Source organism: Tursiops truncatus, chromosome 15, assembly GCF_011762595.2.
Source record: "Tursiops truncatus isolate mTurTru1 chromosome 15, mTurTru1.mat.Y, whole genome shotgun sequence".
NCBI lineage: Eukaryota > Metazoa > Chordata > Mammalia > Artiodactyla > Delphinidae > Tursiops > Tursiops truncatus.
In genome coordinates this window covers 6728316-6745323 of record NC_047048.1, presented here as the reverse complement: position 1 = coordinate 6745323, position 17008 = coordinate 6728316, and the positions used below count along the sequence as shown (strand labels likewise).

The window sequence follows — 17008 nt, the reverse complement described above, 5'->3', positions numbered from 1 at the left end:
TGGGCATACTTATTCCTGACTTTAGCAGGAAAGCCTCTAGTTTCACCATTGAGATTCTCGAAAACTTTTTTTGTAAAATATGGGTAACGCCATCCATTCTATCTGATCTTCCACAGCATTTCTTGGAAGATAAAGTATGTGAAAACAAACTGAAAAAGTGACACAAAAACATGCCTGTTGACTGTTAACGCATTTTGGGAGAGCCTCAAAAGTCTTGAACCCAACTTAGTACATTTTACAGAAGAAGAAACAGAGGCTTACAGAACTGAGAGGGCCTACCCCAAGGAACATTAGGGAATGAGGCGAGAGCTCCCGTTTCCTGCCCTGCAGTCCGGGATAAATCCACGGAGCCTTTTTTTAAAAAACTGTACTTATATGCAGATATTTATTTTTTATATAGATGAATATTTTAGTGGATCTTCGAAGGGGAAAAAGTCACAAAAGGCCGCAAACTGAATGAGGCTGCTGTCGCCCAGGCAACCACGGTCACCTAGGAGGGAGCCCGGGGCTGGAGTCAGCGAGCCACGCCCTCATTCAAACTGGGGAGCTCCGGTCCGAGTTTGGGGGCGACGGAACACCCGGAGATGCTGTGGAGGCACGGAGTAGGGAGATCCAGTATGGGGACGCTGGACCGTTAATAGGGAGGACTGACACACTCTGGATTCCAGCGGAGGCCAGGTGGTGGCGATTGGATAGGGCAACGACGCTGTAGCGCAAGTTTCTAGATGAAAATGGTCCTAATGAGGACCCGTAGAGCTTCCAAGGGCTTCAGCTCTAAAACCCCGGCCTGGGGGCGGGGCAAGGCTTTGTGGGCGGAAGCTTTCCGGGAGGCGGGGAGCGGGGCAACGGAAATGACGCTTAGGCGCACCAATAGGGCGGGGCGGGCGCTAACGGTTTTCGGTAGCGCTGTCTTAGAAGGGCGGGGGAGAGGAGGTGGCGAGTCTGTGTTCCCTGACCCTTGGGCCCCAGCGACCCCGCACCCCTGCAGACACCCCAAGATGATGGGCTGTGAGGAGCCAGAGCTGGAGTCGGTGGAAGGGGGAGAGGCCGTGGCTGACCCAGGGCCACTCCCAGAACCCCGAGCCCCCGTGCCCGGAGCCCCCGTGCCGGAGCCCGGCCTGGACCTGAGCCTAAGCCTGAGCCCTCTGTCCGAGAGCCCCGGGCGCGGGCGGTCCAACTGCAGCCCGGGACGGCGGAAGGGGCGGGCGGACCGGCGGGGCGGGGCCCGCAAGGGGCGGCAGGTGAGCTGGGGGAAGGCCTGGCCGCCAGCCCGCCGACGACCCAGCGCCTACTTTTTCACCGCCCCGCTCTCTGCTTCCAGGTCCGCTTCCGCCTGGCGCCGCCCTCCCCGGTACGGTCCGAGCCGCCGCCGGCCGCCACCGCACCGAGCGAGAAGCTCGCGGCGCCGCAGGACCTGGGGACGCCCGCGCAGCAGAGCAGCCTGGCCCTGAGCTTCGAGCTGCAGGCCGCGCGGGCCGCAGCCGGGGGCCAGTTCGATGCCGCGAAGGCCGTGGAAGAACAGCTGAGAAAGTCGTTCCAGACCCGCTGCAGCCTGGAAGAGAGCGTGGCCGAGGGTGAGGGGGGCAGGCGGCCGGCCGGGCGCGGGAGCGGGGGTGCGAGGCGCCGCTCACTTCCGCTCCTGCGGTCTCAGGGCTGAACGTGCCGCGCTCCAAGCGGCTCTTCCGAGACCTGGTGAGCCTGCAGGTGCCCGAGGAACAGGTTCTGAACGCCGCGCTGAGGGAGAAACTGGCGCTCCTGCCGCCGCAGGCCCGAGCCCCGCCTCCAAAGGTGAGGGACCTGGGCTTGAGTCTCCCCTACCCCGTCCCCCCTCCTCCCCAACTGCCAGGGGTTCTGTCCCCTCCCCGAGGGTAACCTTGCTTTTTGCTCCAACTCCAACAGGAGCCATCTGGGCCAGGGCCAGACATGACCATTTTGTGTGATCCAGAAACATTATTTTATGAATCTCCACACCTGACCCTGGAAGGTCTGCCCCCTCTCCGGCTTCAACTCCGGCCCCGCCCTTCAGAGGATACCTTCCTTATGCATCGGACACTGAGGCGATGGGAAGCGTAGACTTGGGAGGCTCCCTGGATTGCTAGTTCATATCTTTTTGTTTTTAAACTATGAGAATAAAGTGGTTTTGCTAACAAATGGGACTCTTCTTGGGAGCCTTGAGATGGGGTCAAGCCTCAGGTTGGAAGCTGCCAGAAAGTCAAGGTTTTGGCCCTCCTTTAAAGGAACTTGGTAGTGATAAGAAATAGAGCAGGCAGGTGGTCTGGTCCTGAAAGTGCCTTTTTCTAGTTCCACTTCGACTTCACGGTTAACTTCCAAAGTTAGCTTTGTGCCCAAAGCTTACGTAAAAAAGTTTTGTCAGTGTTTCTTTGGGGGAGGATAGATTCTTCAGGTTTCACATCAAAGTTCACATACCCCTTTTTCCTGGCCTAGGGTTCTGTACACTTGGGTGTGGGTCTCGTTAGCATTCAACAGCCTTCCCAACCATTGAAAAACCTGCCCTCTTCCTTAAGACTATAGTTTGGGCAGAGAGGAAGCACAGGTTCTACCAGGAGGCACCGTGTCCCCCCCCCACCCCCCGCCCCCAACTAGAATGTGCTAGGCAGGTGTGTGGGCCACTGCCCTAAACATCAAGTTTATTGTGCTGTTCTCACATTCCAAACCCAACCCCCTCTCCCAGTGAGGGACAGCAGAGGGAAGGATTTTCACAGTACCTGCATGCCTCCCCAGCAACGTCCCCCTTTTAACCCTCAGTCCATCTATCCGTGGTCCACTGAAACGCAGCTAGGGACAAGGGCCGAGGAGAAATGGGAACCTCTCCTTGGGAGAACAGGAGGAAGAGGCTAGAGAACTTGATACCCCCCAGCTCCCATGCCCTCGGAGAACAGAGGGCAGCAAACAGTCCATGCCATCCAGCCCAGTGGGCTAGGGGAGAGGAAGATGATGGTGACTCCAGCACAGCTGGGCTTGCTGCTTAGGTGCCAGAGGTGTAGGGAAGAGGCTGGGGCAGCAACACAGGAAAAGCTTTCTCTGCAGATCCAGGAGAGGAAACTATTTTTGGAGGCAGAAAGAAAAGACCTTGGGATACTTTCCTCTCCCCCCCCAGGTCCTCTGGAGCAGCGGGCAGCTTCACACTTTCTGTTCAGGGGGCCACTTAGTGGCTGGGGGAATGGGCCTTGTGGAACAGGTACACAGGACGCTGGAAGCCTGAGGGAAGAGTGTGCAATCAGGAGGGGTTTTGGCAGGACCTTAAGACTCCACAGGGTCTGCACCCTGCACCAGGACTGGCCTCCCTTCCTCCCCCAACAAAATAAGCCAGCCTTACCTCTGGAGGTGTTGTGGGGTGTGGCCACAAGCTCATAGCTGGAGAAGCCCACCTCTGGGGATGTCAGGTAGGAACTGAACTGCTCTGGCTTCAGCTGAATTCGATAGTAGTTCTTGTAGATTGCTTCCTAGGGAGGACGACAAGGGATCACTTTAGCTCGTTGCCTTCTCTGCTGGTGGAGGATGATGCCCACCCAGGGGGCCTTTTCACCTTGTTCAGAAAGTCCTCTTTCTGCTTCTTTGAGGCCTTCCTTGCCTCAACTAAAGGAAGGATAGGCCCAACTTCCAGAAACCCCAACTCACCGTGAGAGTCTTTCTCCTGCCGTAGGATGACCAAGGCTGGGGCTCCAGGACCAGGATGCCCCCAGGATGTAGGTGCCGGTAGATTCGACGAAACATGCGCTTCAGCCCCTCGTCTCCCCAGTTGAGATGCACCCACTTGGTGAGGCTGAGGCAGAGCACCACATCATACTCAGGTTTTTGGGCCTCCACCAGCTCATCTCGATCCAGCACATAGTTACCCTGAGAGCAAGAATTGGGGGTGAGGTCAACAGAGACATAAAAGAACCACTGCCCCCTCACAACCCACTCTGCAGCCTCACTTTAGTCCTTGGCCACAATCTGCTTTGACACTTCTCAAAATAACTCCCAAATGGTACCCTGTTTGAGTCTCATTTTCTTGCTTTCTATTGGTGGTAAGCCAATCAAACATAAGAAGGGAGCTTGGGTAACTTTATTTTTTTGCGGTGCACGGGCCTCTCACTGTTGTGGCCTCTCCCGTTGCGGAGCACAGGCTCCGGACGCGCAGGCTCAGCGGCCATGGCTCACGGGCCCAGCCGCTCCGCGGCATGTGGGATCTTCCTGGACTGGGGCACAAACCCGTGTCCCCTGCATCGGCAGGCGGACTCTCAACCACTGCGCCACCAGGGAAGCCTGGTAACTTTAAATTGAGCAAATTATCCACGAGATCACCAAAGCTGGGGTCAAATTGCAGAGAAAGAATGGTGGGGTTCTCCCAAGACCCTGTCCACTACTTATTCCCACCCCACAGTCATTAAGCTGAGAGATTCAACGTTATGCAAAGGGCCCCAACCCAGGTTTGAAAGGGAGACCTGTGGGTTCCTTCCCTGTAGTTGGGAGTGGCAAAGTTTCAGGCCTATTCTTTTTCTCCCAGAGAAATGAAGAACCCCATCCCACAGGAAACCTTTTCTAGATGATAAGCTCATTACCACCCTCTGCAAAGTCCATTCTTCTAGGTTGTAACCCAACACACTGCCAACTATTCCTGTAGCTGGCCTAACTGGAGCATTTTACGGGAATCCACCTGCAGTCAGGGGACAGACACTGAAGACATGGTACTCTCTCCTGCTTCCCCAAGGTACTCTTTCTGACACTTCCCCATCCCACCATCTTGGGTCAGTGTGGAGATGACCTTAGGCCAAGCCGCTTAGGTTCCTGGCCACTGACAATCAATTCTGCATCTAATGCAAACAAGGTCCCCATCAAAGGACAGAAACTGTAATTAGTCAGCCACTACCCTAATCCTCTCCCCCATCCCAAGACATTGCATGTCTGAAACCCACCCCTTCATGCACCTTCAGTAGGTTGGAGGACAAGTTTTCATCTGGACCACATCCTCTAACGGGGAAGGTAGACAAGTCTGGATTACAGTACTGGCCAAGAGCAGGGCAAGAGGAGTCTGCCCCAATTCTGGGGCTTGCAGTCATGAGAAAGGACTCCAAGTAGAGCCACCGCCACCGCCCCCCCCGACCCAGGTTATAGGGGGGGAGACACACCCAGTGGAATCAATCGCAGATTCAGACCCTTCTCTGGAGGATTTGGTTTTCCTAGGGAGGGGTGCATGCACAGATACCCTCTGGGTTATAACCTTTCCCTGCCATGTTCCCATTTAACCTCATCTTCACTCCTGGTCCCTATCCCAAGAGCCTGTGAACCCTCTTACCGTGACGAAGACAACATTGTTGGGGAAGACGGATGTGTCTGCTCCATCCAAGGGCACTTGGGGTGCAGCAATGGGACCCCGGCTGGCCGTCAGTGAGGCCGGGAAGTAGCTTCTCTTTCGGACGGTTGTGGTCCCTTCCTCACTCTCTGCTCCTGGGGCCCCGTCAGAAGTCTGGGGTGGCAGACGCAGCTCTTCGGACAGGTAGTGTCGGATGTTTTGGCGGGCCGAATGGATGAGCTGGGCATCAATATCCAGGCCCACCATGCGGGACGGGCCCCACTTACAGGCAATGCTCAGGGTCAAATGGCCCACATTGCAGCCCAGATCTAGGACGTCCCGACCCCGAAACCACTCAGGCTTCAACACCCGAAGGCGCCCGTCCTCACAGGAAGGATTGCGGTACCCATAGTACTTGCAAAAATTCCCATACTGGAACTTGCACTGTTGCTTTTTGAAGCCCGCAGCAGGTAGTGGGTGGAGGTGGTGGCGGCCTCCCCCACTCCCTCGGCCCTTTTCCTTGGGACCCTGGCCTCCACCCCTAGCCCCTGCCTCTGACTTGCTGGAAGTCCTGCGACGTTTGCGATGTCGTGAGGAGGAAGACGAGGATGCAGAGGTAACTGAGGCAGCTGGAGGGGCTGAAAGGGAGCCTGAGGGACCCTGTAGGGCAGATGGAAGGGGAGACACGACCTCATCCCTGCAGTTGATGGCTGTGTTGAGTTCATAGGGTTCGGGGGCGTCCCGGTTCTGGCCTCTATGCTGCTGCTGCTGCTGCTGCTGCGGGGTGCCCTCCCCATGGAGTGAGGAAGTGAGGGGGGCTGTGGGCAGCACGGAGTGGCTATCATTCCCTCCAGCTGCCTGCTGCTGCTGCTGCTGCTGGTGGTGCTGTCCCCGGTGTCTATGCCGCTTCCGACCAGTCTTGAGTGGCGAAGCAAGGACTACTTGGGCCTCATCAGTGCAAGTATTGAGACTGAGAGGGTCTGTAATATCTTTGGGGATGAGGATCTCCACTGGATCTCGCCCCTTGGCCGGAAGTGGGGATGACTTAGGGGTCTCCGCATTGAGTGCGCGGCTCACTTCCTCATCCAGGAGACTATTCAGGTTCAATGGATCAAAGATATTGCCCCCCAGGAGGAAGTTGGAGGGTAAGACAGAGTCACAGTCCGAATTGACCCGCCTGCGCCTCTTGAAGGCCGGATGTTTGAAGCCTCCACCACCTCCCCCTACATTACAGCTATTTCTCCTCTTGCCCCCACCTCCCCCAGGGGGCCGGTGGGGCTGATAGCCATTACGGGGTCGAGGAGGAGCAGGGGGGCCCAGTTCTGTTCCGCCCCCTCCCCGTCGCTCCTCCCCCACGTCCGGGGGAGCGGCTCTCCCGGGGGGATCCGACAAGCAGGCCTCCCCGTGCGACTGCGCCTGGGGGCCGCCCCCTCGTTGCTGCTGCGACTGACCGCCCCGAGGGGTGGGTGCAGCCCCGGGGCTCTCCTTGCCGGCCTCAGAAGCCGGGGATCCCGCCGAGTGTGCGCGCGGGCCCGGCCCACGCTGTGTTCCGCCGCGGAGCTCCCCGGAGGCTGCCTCTCGGTGCGGTTGCACAGTGGGGCCGCCCCCTCCGCCCGACTCATCTTTAAGCGGCGGCGGCGGGGCCGGCACCAGAAACGGCTCCTTCTCCGCCGCCATCTCGATCATTTCCTCCCCTTATTCCGTCCCAGTCGAGGGCAACCGGGGGGACAGGGGGCTTAACCCCCCTTCCTAAACCCCGCTCGCTTCCCCCCCTTTCGCGAGTGCGCGCGCAGTTCTGCTCTTCTCCCCTAGTCTCGCGCCCAAGCGCCTCCCCCGAAGCGCGCCCTACTCGCCCGCGAGACCAAAACAAGATGCCCGCGAGACCCGAACAACTCGAGGAATCAACCGCGCGTGCGCCGACCCCTTTCTCCACTACCACTACCGCTTCGCCGCGAGCGCGCACTGCTGGGGCGCGTTCCTCTCTCCCTGGAATCACGCATGCGCACTCCGACACCACCCTGGTTGCGCGCGCATCGGAGTACGAACCAACTTAACGGCTCCGGGAGTTTAAATATAGCCCCCTCAGCCCCCCCAAAAGCCCACCACCCCAAACTGACACCCTACTTCCCTTCGCAGCTATGTCCGTCCCTACTGATATCCTTTGTCTCTGCCGCGCGATCCCACCCACCGTAGGCGGGGGACGGGGAGCTGGTGTGAAAAGGTCTCCTTGACACCCGACCCTTGTTCCTGAGGAATGAGTCTCAGCGGTCTCCGCCCGGCTCTAAACCCAGCAACCTCCCTACCCCGCCTCCTTCCTCCCCCTAGTGGGCAGCGCCTGCGCACACCCTTTTGGGCTTGCGCGGGTAGATGCAGCACGTGCTGGAGATGACGCCCCGCCCTCCGTCCTAGGGGCGGGAACTGTTACGTTGCTTCCTCAGGTTTGGTACACGCATCATGCGTCAGCACGACTCGGAGGGGTGTGGCTAAGGAACGGGGCGGCCCTCATGAATTATTCATGACCTGGTTGCCCCCTGTGTCCACCTATTTAGAAGGGCTTCCGAGGGAGTGGAGGGGGTGAACCTAGAAGTAGGGGAGGGGAAGGAGCGGAGCGTACTGCCCGTCTTCCTACTAACTGTTCTCAGTATAATACGACAGGTCATTTTAACTCACCCCCTTGAAAATATTCTCTGCTGAGCAGGAAAAAAAAAAACTAAAACAGGCAATGTTGTCCAACTTCCTCTTCCCTCGAAATGGCCGAGTAGTTCTCTCGCTCCTCCGCCTTCCCCCAATCGCAATCACCTGGGGACACTACGCCCTCCTCTCCGCCTCCCCATCCACCGCCCGGACACCAACGCCTCCGCCCACCACCCGACGTCTGCGCACGAGCCCCCCAGCCCGCGGAGAGCGACCCCGACGCCCACCACAGCCACCAATAGCAGTACACCCACCACCACCGCCCCCTCGTACGCAGGCCTTCCCAAGCACACGTTGTGGCTTCGCGCCGCCTTATATAAAAACGAATGTGGGCGGAGAAGAGGCTTTGGCCTGCTTTGGGGACCCCCTGCCTCAGTCAATGGGGAAGAAGCTACTCGACGGCCTTTCCAGAGGGTGCTTTGTGGCTCGTTCTCCTTGCCAACAGCGCTTGGGGTGCGGGTCCTGTGGCTGAGAAGAGGGAGGAAGAGGCGAGAATGGGGTTAAGGATAGTCTCAAAATAAAATATCAAAATAAGGGCATGAAGGAGACTAAGAGGAAGAATGGGAATCAGGGCACGATTCCCAGAGGAAGGAAAAGGCAGTCTCGGGCACAGAGTAAAGTTAGTAAAAGGAATATGTGCATCTTGAACGATCAGGCGCTATTGCTGCCACCTAAAAAAAGTGAGGCCACCGAGGATTATGGGATTTGTAGTTTTACAGGGCGTTTTGTTGGAAGATGGCGGCAATAACTCAGCTGCGCAGACGCAGAAGCCGATTCCAGTTGCGCATGCGCCTTACCTCTGCGAGCAGGCCTCCGGTGGGGGTGGAGGTGGAGCTTGTGCGCGGCCTCGCGCCTTTCCCTGGTGGCGGGAAAACTGGCTCGAGGTTTGAGGGGCTTGGAGAATCTCTGCATTACCCAACTCTGCTCCTCGCCCTTAGGTTCTCATCTCTCCAGAAGGTAGTTCCGCTTGCAGCTGAAGGTGCTAGGCGTGGCCAATCCTGACACCTGTCGCCTGAGAAGTTTTCTCTTCAGGGTGCCGTCCAACTCTTAACCCCTGTCCTCAGAATCTCTAACCGCAAACTTACTCCCAACAAACAAAAGTAACTCAATATCACGGCGGGCGACGACGGACCTGAGGGAGAATGCGGATCCTGGTGCTTCCGCGGGTTGCGGGTGGGAGCTGAGGGGAAATTCTCTCATGGCGGGGGAGTTGTTGATGGGGAAGAGATGCTAGAAAGCCACTCTTTTACCCTTTGAGGGGAGTCAAGGACTTTTGGCTCTGTGGTACCTCCGGTCTTAAATGTTGTGCTTAAGACGGAATTGGTGAGGGAAGAGAGAGGGAAAAATGTGGGTCCGTCAGAGTTCTTCCCTCTGGTTTATAAGGTGGAATCAGGCCTTTTATTGTTCCAAACGTCACCTTGGTGCTCTGTGAGTCAAAATGCTGCCGGAGTCTGGGAGTCCATGGGCATGACCCCTTTAAGCGAAAACAACACAAAAAGGCTAGTTTGAGGTCGGCAATAGTTTGGGGCAAGTATGCAAGCTTTCCGGGAGTTAGATAGCAAGGGTCTGAACCAGGATCAGGGTCCTAAAGAAAGAGTCTGCTTGGGTGATAAGTCCCCGTATCTCTGTGCTTCCTTGCACTCTCTGAACCGAGAAGCTTTAGTCACCATTAATTTATTTATAAGATTATGTAAAAGGTTTAGTTCAGGTAGTTATGACAGTAAATGTCTTGTTAGGTAGTCTGTTATGGGCAGTAAGCGTAGCGGGGATCATTTTTTCCTTCTGTCTTGTTAAAAGTTTTAAATCATGCTTGCTGAGTGCACATGAGAGAAAGAAGAAAGAGACAGGAAGGAAGGAAGAGAGAAAGAGAAAAAGAACTCTTACTGACGGAGGAATGATAATGAGCAGGGATCTACATACCGTTAGACATTAAGACAAAAATCAAACTCCAGCTTAAAGGATATTTAAAATATAGTCTTTATTTATTTATTTAAGAGTTATGTTTTATCTGGTGGCCATATGGAGGACTTCAAGCCTGGGAGGCAGCATCTCAAGTAACCCTGAGAAAACTGCTCCCAAAATATAGTCTTTATTTATTTAGTTTACAATATATATTTACTTATTTTTGTATGTGTCTATCTACTCCCACTAGAATGTCAGCTCAGTGAGAACAGAAACTCGATCTTTCTTGTTCTCTGCTCAAAATATAGTCTTTTTTTTTTCAAAATATAGTCTTTAAATACAGTTTTTTGAGGCTCACGGAGTCTGTGTTAGAGGACAATTCTAAAGGGTTTCTTTTGTTCTTTTAGACCAAGGATTCCAGGGACAATATAAAGAGGGAATAATTGGATACTTAAGAGGGGAGAAATTTGTGAACATATTCTAAATGGGGGAAAGGGAGAGGAGGATTAATGCTTTTTGAAAAATATTGACAAGACTGAATTTATTTAGCTAGATCAATTCTCAAACATTTTGGTCTCAGAATCCTTTTATACTCTTAAAAATTATGAAGGATTCCAAACATTGGTTTATATCTATTTATGGATCTATTGATACTAGTATATTAGAAATTAAACTGAGAAAAAAATTAAACATTTATTTATTAATTTTAAAATAACAATAATAAACCCATTACATAATGTTAACGTAGATAATATTTTAATGAAAATATATTTTCCTAAATGAAAGAAAATTTAGTATGAAGAATGGTGTTTTACATTTCTGCAAATCTCTTTCATGTCTGGCTGGATTTTCATCTGTTTCTGAATTCAATCTGTTATGATATCTTGTTTTGGTTGAAGAGTATGAGAAAACCCAGCCTAACACAGATAAGTAGTTGAAAAAGGGAGGGGGCCCTCAGGGGTCTTTAGATCGCACTTTGAGATCTGCTGAGCTAGGTGATTTCATTCTATAATCAGTGTCATGATTTTTAGTGTTCTAAATGAAAGAAAACTATTTTTTGGAATAGCTCATTCACCTTCCCTTGGTTCCCTTTATTATTTCTAAGTTATTTTCCCCTCCTTATTCACCCTCTTTCTTATGTCAGTTCAATAGTTAGGATCTGGTTATGGAACTTTCACACTTAAAGCTTTATTGGATTTTTTTGTCTCTCTTTTTTCATCTAAGGTCAGAAAAAAGAAATTAAAACCTCAAATGTTATTCCTGGGTCTAGAGCCCCCAGTCATTTCCTAGCTGGCCAGGTGAAAGTTGGTGGTATTTTGTATATTTATTAACTTCCTTAAAATTGTTTTTCTCTCTCTGAAGTAGATTTCAACATTTGTTATTGTGGAAGAAAATACTTCGCCTGAAACAGAGGAGCAGAGACTTGACTTGTCAGACGGTGACTTCCAGATTTTCCCTTCTCTATTGATCAGGTTAGAGATTTTATTTAAAAGTAATGTTCTTCATCACACCCTCACTGTAGGTTAAGGAAAACCAGTATTCATTGCTGCTTGTATATTTACTACATCTTATTAACTCAACGATGATCCACAATTTTATCTAGTTGCTTGGGGCTCCAGTAACACACTTTTGCCTAGAGAGGTCAGTATAGGTTTAGATAATGATTTGAACCTAAATATTGGAAAAATTTTGCCTTTTTAGGTTGATTAAAATACTCTTTTTATTTTAAAAAATCACTTTGAAATGGTGGTATATGTATAAAATGCTAGAGTTACACAAGAGGGTACAGTAGAGAACTCATTTCCACCCCCAGCCACCCGTTTCCAGTCTGCTGAGACACTTTTGTCAGTTTCTTGTGTATTCTTCCAGAGATAGTTTACGGATACACAAGGATCTTATATAGAGGAACATTTAAAAAAATCAAATTTTGTCATCTCAGGTACACTAATTTTCATTTTGTTTTTCTCATTTAGTATAGTTTTATAATTCTGATTGTCTTCATAGGGACTTCTCAGGATCATTTTTGGAATTCTAGAGTCTGGGAGAAGATATGTTTGTCATTTATTATTATTATTCCTTTTGCAGCCTAATTTTATCCAGTTTCTAGCTTCTATTTAGGATTATCGTAAAGAAGGGACCAGTTTGCTGCAGTGATTCTCCCCCAATGTCCCACTTGCTTTTTTTCCAGTGTCAAATAAGTTTGGGAGTTGGTGGTGAAAAGTTAAGATGGAAACAATGATAAAATGTGCTCCTTAATATATAGGAAAAGTAGTTACTGCAGAATAGCACATATCAATTATTCGCATTTATGGAATGAAGAAAAGGAACAGAAAAATACCAAAAAAAAATTAAAAATACTTTATATTCAGCCATGCTGTGGCCACACTAAGTCAAGTCTCCAGTACCTTTTGAATTCATCTTGGGATCTGGAGGGAGGAATTCTACACCCTGAACAACTGAGTGTTTAGCTTGGACATTTGAGGGTTGTAAAATTTTCAGCCCCTTTAGAGGGAAGACTGTATGAACCCAAAGATCCATTTTATGCTGCTTTTGGATCTCTTTATAGTGGGAGATGGCAGAGTAGGAAGATTGAGTTTCAGGTCCAGGGCCTTCAAAGCACTCAAAACCAACAGCCAGAAATAAGATCACTGAGAAGAACAGACATGTTATTAGAATTCGGAAGCCAAAACCTGGGTTCATCTTGACTCTACCATGTATTAACACTGAGGTTTTGGGCAAACCACAGCTGGGTAGAAATAATATTAATGGTGGAAAGTGAAAACTGGAAAAATGTACAAGTTCTTGGAACATCACAAGATGAGTCTTGGCACTGTGCTGGGTCACAAATGACTTATAGCTGTGTAGAGATGTTAACCTCTTCAGCCTTTAGTGTGGCTGGAGGCCCCCCACTCCCATCCCTCAGTTGTATATGGATGTGGGCAGCCTGGTCCTTTTACCCTAGAGTACCTAGAAATATTTTCTGTGTTTCAATGTGTACTTTTAATGTATGCTTTACATGTGTGCTGTGATATTAAGGTTATTGTGAAGCACTGAACTACTGAACTAGACGATTGGGATGTAGTGTAGCACAATTCATAACGCAAACTTATAAATCAGACAGATTCTAATCCTGATTTTTACCACTTTATCGATTACTTAATGTCTCTAAATCCCTCTAAGCCTCAATTTCCCCAAATGTAAAATGGTATCAATCTCACAGATTTATTGGGAGAATTAAATGAGATGACATATTCAAAGATTATAGTGAGTGCTCAATAAGTGTTACTCATTATTATTAGTCACAACTTTGGTAGAAATAATGAAGCATGCTGATATAGAACATCTGTGTTCTACATCTGTAGAACATCTGTGAGTAGATAGCTACAGATAAACTATGGATATAGAGTGAATATGCTAGATTCTTTTTACTAGCTTCTCTGGGGACCTCTGCTGATTACTAAATATTTCTGAGCCATGAATAGAAATTGCGAGAATCCAGCACATTCGGAAATTTATTAGACTAGAAGATTTAGGTAAAGGGAAGATATACATTATAGTGATGTTAATAAAGGGGGTTCTCTATGCATAGGGATGTCTGAATTAGGTAGGAGAATTTATAGGTTATTTGTCTTTTAAGTATTCAGGAGAACCTTGTGAAATGAGGTTATCCCTCTGAAGAAAACTCTCACTGTTTAACTCCCAGGACTGTCCACACCCTACTACCACTACTCTGCTACTATTTATACTTCTGGCTGTTAAAAACGTGTCTTGCTTTAATAAGAGGCACCAAATGGGGTTGCTTATGCTAAGCCCCAAGTCACTAAACCAAGACAACTTAATTACAATGTTAGGTCTCCCAGAAATGGAATCTTAAACCAGTCAGTCAGGAATTGCCTGATCATCACTAGTTGGGTAATCTGCCTGATAGACTCCAGTAGTCCCTTAAAGGAAAGTAACCTTGTATGACCAACCTGCTTTTTTTTTTTTTTTTTTTTTTTTTTTTTTTTTGCCTAGTATTACTTCCTTCTTCCTGCTCCCTTCTGCCTGTAAAAGTCTTTAATTTTGCATAGCTCCTTGGAGCTCCTGTCTATCTGGTAGATTGGATGCTGCCCAATTCGTGAATTGTTGAATAAAGCCAATAAGATCCTCAAAATTTACTCAGTTGAATTTTTTTTAATTTATTTTTTTTTTGGTTGCGTTGGGTCTTTATCACTGCACGCGGGCTTTCTCTAGTTGTGGTGAGCGGGGGCTACTCTTTGTTGCGGTGTGCGGGCTTCTCACTGCAGTGGCTTCTCTTGTTGCCAAGCACGGGCTCTAGGTGGGCGGACTCAGTAGTTGTGGCATGCAGGCTCTAGAGCACAGGCTCAGTAGTTGTGGTTCACGGGCTTAGTTGCTCCGCAGCATGTGGGATCTTCCCTCACCAGGGCTTGAACCCGTTTCCCCTGCATTAGCAGGCAGGTTCTTAACCACTGTACCACCAGGGAAGCCCCTGAATTTTGTTTTTTAACACATCACTGCCACTATCATTTCTACCTACTTACAAGTGCCTGCCTCATGTTGCACATGGTTCTAGGCACTTAAAACACTAAGGATTGTTGCTGATCTTTAAAACAGCAACTTTTATTATCCTCCAGCATGTAACTGGCACTGCTGAGGAGTAGAATTGTAATCCAAGAAGGTAGAAAATGTAGTTCAAGTGTCCCAGGCAAAGAGACCCTGAACCCAAGAAGACAGGTAGAGGAGAAAGTTTAAAATCATGTTCGATCAGGGCTTCCCTGGTGGCGCAGTGGTTGAGAGTCCGCCTGCCGATGCAGGGGACATGGGTTCGTGCCCCGGTCTGGGGGGATCCCACATGCGGCAGAGCGGCTGGGCCTGTGAGCCATGGCCGCTGAGCCTGCGCGTCTGGAGCCTGTGCTCCGCAACGGGAGAGGCCACAATGGTGAGAGGCCCACGTACCGCAAAAAAAAAAAAAAAAAAATCATGTTCGATCAGCACTGTATAGCACAGGGAACTATATTCAGTATCCTGTGATAAACCATAATGATGAAGAATATGAAAAAGAATATATATAAGTTTAACTGAATCACTTTGCTGTGCAGCAGAAATTAACAACATTGTAAATCAACTAGGCTTCAATAAAATTTGAAAAATCATGTTCAGAGTAATAGCAGTTCATTTCTTTTTTCTAACAGAGGCATAAAGAAAAGTGTAGCTTCTGAGCTGAATGATGACAACCTTGCAGAGTAAAGGTGAGTCAAGAGTCACTTTCCTCTTCTTTCTCAGCCGTTGGTCATCTGGACATCTTTCCCCCCAAAGGGAAGCTCAATTCACATGTATTTCCTGTCCACTTTGTTAAAGTTACTACTTTTCTAGACACTTTGAGTGAAATACATTTGACTTAGAAACAGTCTTATTCAAGAAATGTATGAACTCGTAGGGAGAGAAGAGACATTTAGATATTTAAAACATAAATTTGAATGTGGTAAATGCCACAGGACAGGTACAAAGTATTATGGAAGCTCAGAAGAAAGATACATTACTTATACCTGGGAGGATCAGTACAATTTTCATTGCATCGTTTGTAGATTTTGACTAGGTTTTTAAAAATTTCTCTAATTTCCCCTAAAATTTTGTGAAAAGTTAAAACAAGCAAATTAAAAAAAAAAATTCACATTTGAATAATTCAGCTTCCTGCATACTTATATTTATCACCTTTGACTTACACAGTGGTTCTTAAACCTGGTAGTGCATCAGAATCATCTAGATAGCCTCAGAAAATTACAGATTCTTGGGCCTCACTTCAAACTACTTCATCAGAATCTTAGGGCAGGGATGAGAGGGTGGGGGGCTGGGAGGGTTGGGGAAGGAAGGCCTAGGAATCTGTTAAATAATAATTTATTTTTTTCATATTATAATATTTCATTATAATATTAATATTTCATATTATAATATTATTAATATTTCATATCCAGATAATTCTGATATGGTCAATCAATGGTAGTGTTTGGCAATTTCTGTGTTAGATTCTATATTTCATAAATTCCATTTGATGATCAAATTTCTTTCAGAATGCGGGAAGGGACCAAAGAAAACCTTTGCCCCACCTGCACAAAAACTGCATAGCCTGATGCCCTATAACCTTAACTCATCGAAGGAGGAGATCCTGGGAATCAGTTCCCCAGAGGCAGAGACCAGGCCAAGCCTGCTAAAGGCCAGGTTAGAGAAGAAGAAGGAGAAAACAACCAAAGAGAATGGTACAAGCAGTGGCCAGGAGATAAAAGGAAAGGCTCAAGACAGCAAGAAAGCAGAGAAGAAAGAAAAGGTAAAAATCACAATGATGGGCTCTAGTGGGACAGTTTCTCCTAGTCACCCAGCCTGGGCAAACAGGATCTTTTCATTTCAGAAGACATTTAAATATTTATAACATAAATTTGAATGTAGTAAATCCCACAGGGAAAATTCATCCTGTAGTTTCCGTTTTTGATTTCTTTTTGGGGCTTCTATTTTCTTCTCTAAGAGGTAAAAAGTGTTTTGATGAAAGCGTTTAGCAGGGCATACTGGGCAGGGAGGGGCTGAGGTGGGATGGAGGTGAGAGTAGAAGTAGACAGAAATTTTATAAACTTTTTCCTTTTCTTTGACTCCTTTACTCCCAGGAGATCTGGGATAGAATTTATGGAATCCTTAGGTTGACTTTATGCTCTCAGTCTTGTGAACTTACTGCCTTATCTAAAGGAGGCTTCCTTGACTAGTCACAGAGGAGGACTGGGGAAAGATGAGCAGTTTTTCTCCCCTACCCTTCTCTCTGCAGGGAAAATCAACTCTTACAAATGCAGAATTTGAGGAGATTGTCCAGATTGTGCTACAGAAGTCCCTCCAGGAGTGCTTGGGTATGGCTTATAGTGAGAGTAAAAGAGTTTCAGTTTGGCAAAGAAATTGTTATCTGAGGGGTAGAATAAGTCGATAGCTTCTCTCCTTCCCTCCATCTTTCTAAGTAAAGAAATATTAGATGAGACTTTGAAATATTTTTAAATACTTCATCTTCTATCAACAGGACTATAGCTAAACCACCTTAGACAGAGGGTACAGACTTTTAGAAAAATAGATTACATTGACTTC

The 17008-nt window shown here is 48.8% G+C and overlaps 3 protein-coding genes across 15 annotated transcripts in view; 2 read left to right on the top strand and 1 right to left on the bottom strand.

Annotated features, from left to right (window-relative positions):
- The first annotated feature begins 874 nt into the window (after window positions 1–874).
- Window positions 875–2151, top strand: PPP1R35 (protein phosphatase 1 regulatory subunit 35). The gene is made up of 4 exons (XM_019930587.3): window positions 875–1241; window positions 1322–1574; window positions 1652–1788; window positions 1900–2151. Exons 1-4 carry the CDS (start codon window positions 999–1001, stop codon window positions 2071–2073), a joined length of 807 nt encoding a protein of 268 aa, XP_019786146.2. The 5' UTR covers window positions 875–998; the 3' UTR covers window positions 2074–2151.
- A 468-nt stretch (window positions 2152–2619) lies between these two features.
- MEPCE (methylphosphate capping enzyme) lies at window positions 2620–8893 on the bottom strand. 2 transcript variants are annotated; one of them, XM_033840714.2, is made up of 5 exons: window positions 8788–8893; window positions 5300–8458; window positions 3640–3858; window positions 3338–3464; window positions 2620–3063 (listed from the first exon to the last, which is right to left on the bottom strand). In XM_033840714.2, exons 2-5 carry the CDS (start codon window positions 6980–6982, stop codon window positions 2987–2989), a joined length of 2106 nt encoding a protein of 701 aa, XP_033696605.1. In that variant the 5' UTR covers window positions 6983–8458; window positions 8788–8893; the 3' UTR covers window positions 2620–2986. The 2 variants fall into 2 exon arrangements, with proteins under 2 accessions (XP_033696605.1, XP_033696606.1); XM_033840715.2 differs by lacking the exon at window positions 8788–8893 and having other exon boundaries at window positions 2620–3219; window positions 5300–8139.
- The window catches only part of ZCWPW1 (zinc finger CW-type and PWWP domain containing 1), a 25822-nt gene continuing 17545 nt past the window's right edge, over window positions 8732–17008 (top strand). For 2 of the 12 annotated variants that reach the window (XM_019930593.3, XM_019930588.3), the window contains exons 1-5: window positions 8734–8947; window positions 11255–11364; window positions 15085–15141; window positions 15961–16214; window positions 16701–16779. In XM_019930593.3, coding sequence (XP_019786152.2) covers window positions 15117–15141; window positions 15961–16214; window positions 16701–16779 — 358 coding nt within the window. In that variant the 5' untranslated portion in view covers window positions 8734–8947; window positions 11255–11364; window positions 15085–15116. The other 10 variants (XM_073791943.1, XM_019930594.3, XM_019930589.3 and 7 more) reach the window with 10 other exon arrangements.

Coding starts and splice junctions, on each gene's coding strand:
- MEPCE (XM_033840714.2), bottom strand. CDS start 6,982: ATGATCGAGATGGCGGCGGAGAAGGAGCCGTTTCTGGTGCCGGCCCCG. Junction 3,465..3,639: donor GCAGGAGAAAGACTCTCACG/GTGAGTTGGGGT, acceptor CGTCCTCCCTAG/GAAGCAATCTACAAGAACTA. Junction 3,064..3,337: donor ACCCCACAACACCTCCAGAG/GTAAGGCTGGCT, acceptor CTCCAAAAATAG/TTTCCTCTCCTGGATCTGCA.
- PPP1R35 (XM_019930587.3), top strand. CDS start 999: ATGATGGGCTGTGAGGAGCCAGAGCTGGAGTCGGTGGAAGGGGGAGAG. Junction 1,242..1,321: donor GGGCCCGCAAGGGGCGGCAG/GTGAGCTGGGGG, acceptor CTCTGCTTCCAG/GTCCGCTTCCGCCTGGCGCC. Junction 1,575..1,651: donor GGAAGAGAGCGTGGCCGAGG/GTGAGGGGGGCA, acceptor CTGCGGTCTCAG/GGCTGAACGTGCCGCGCTCC.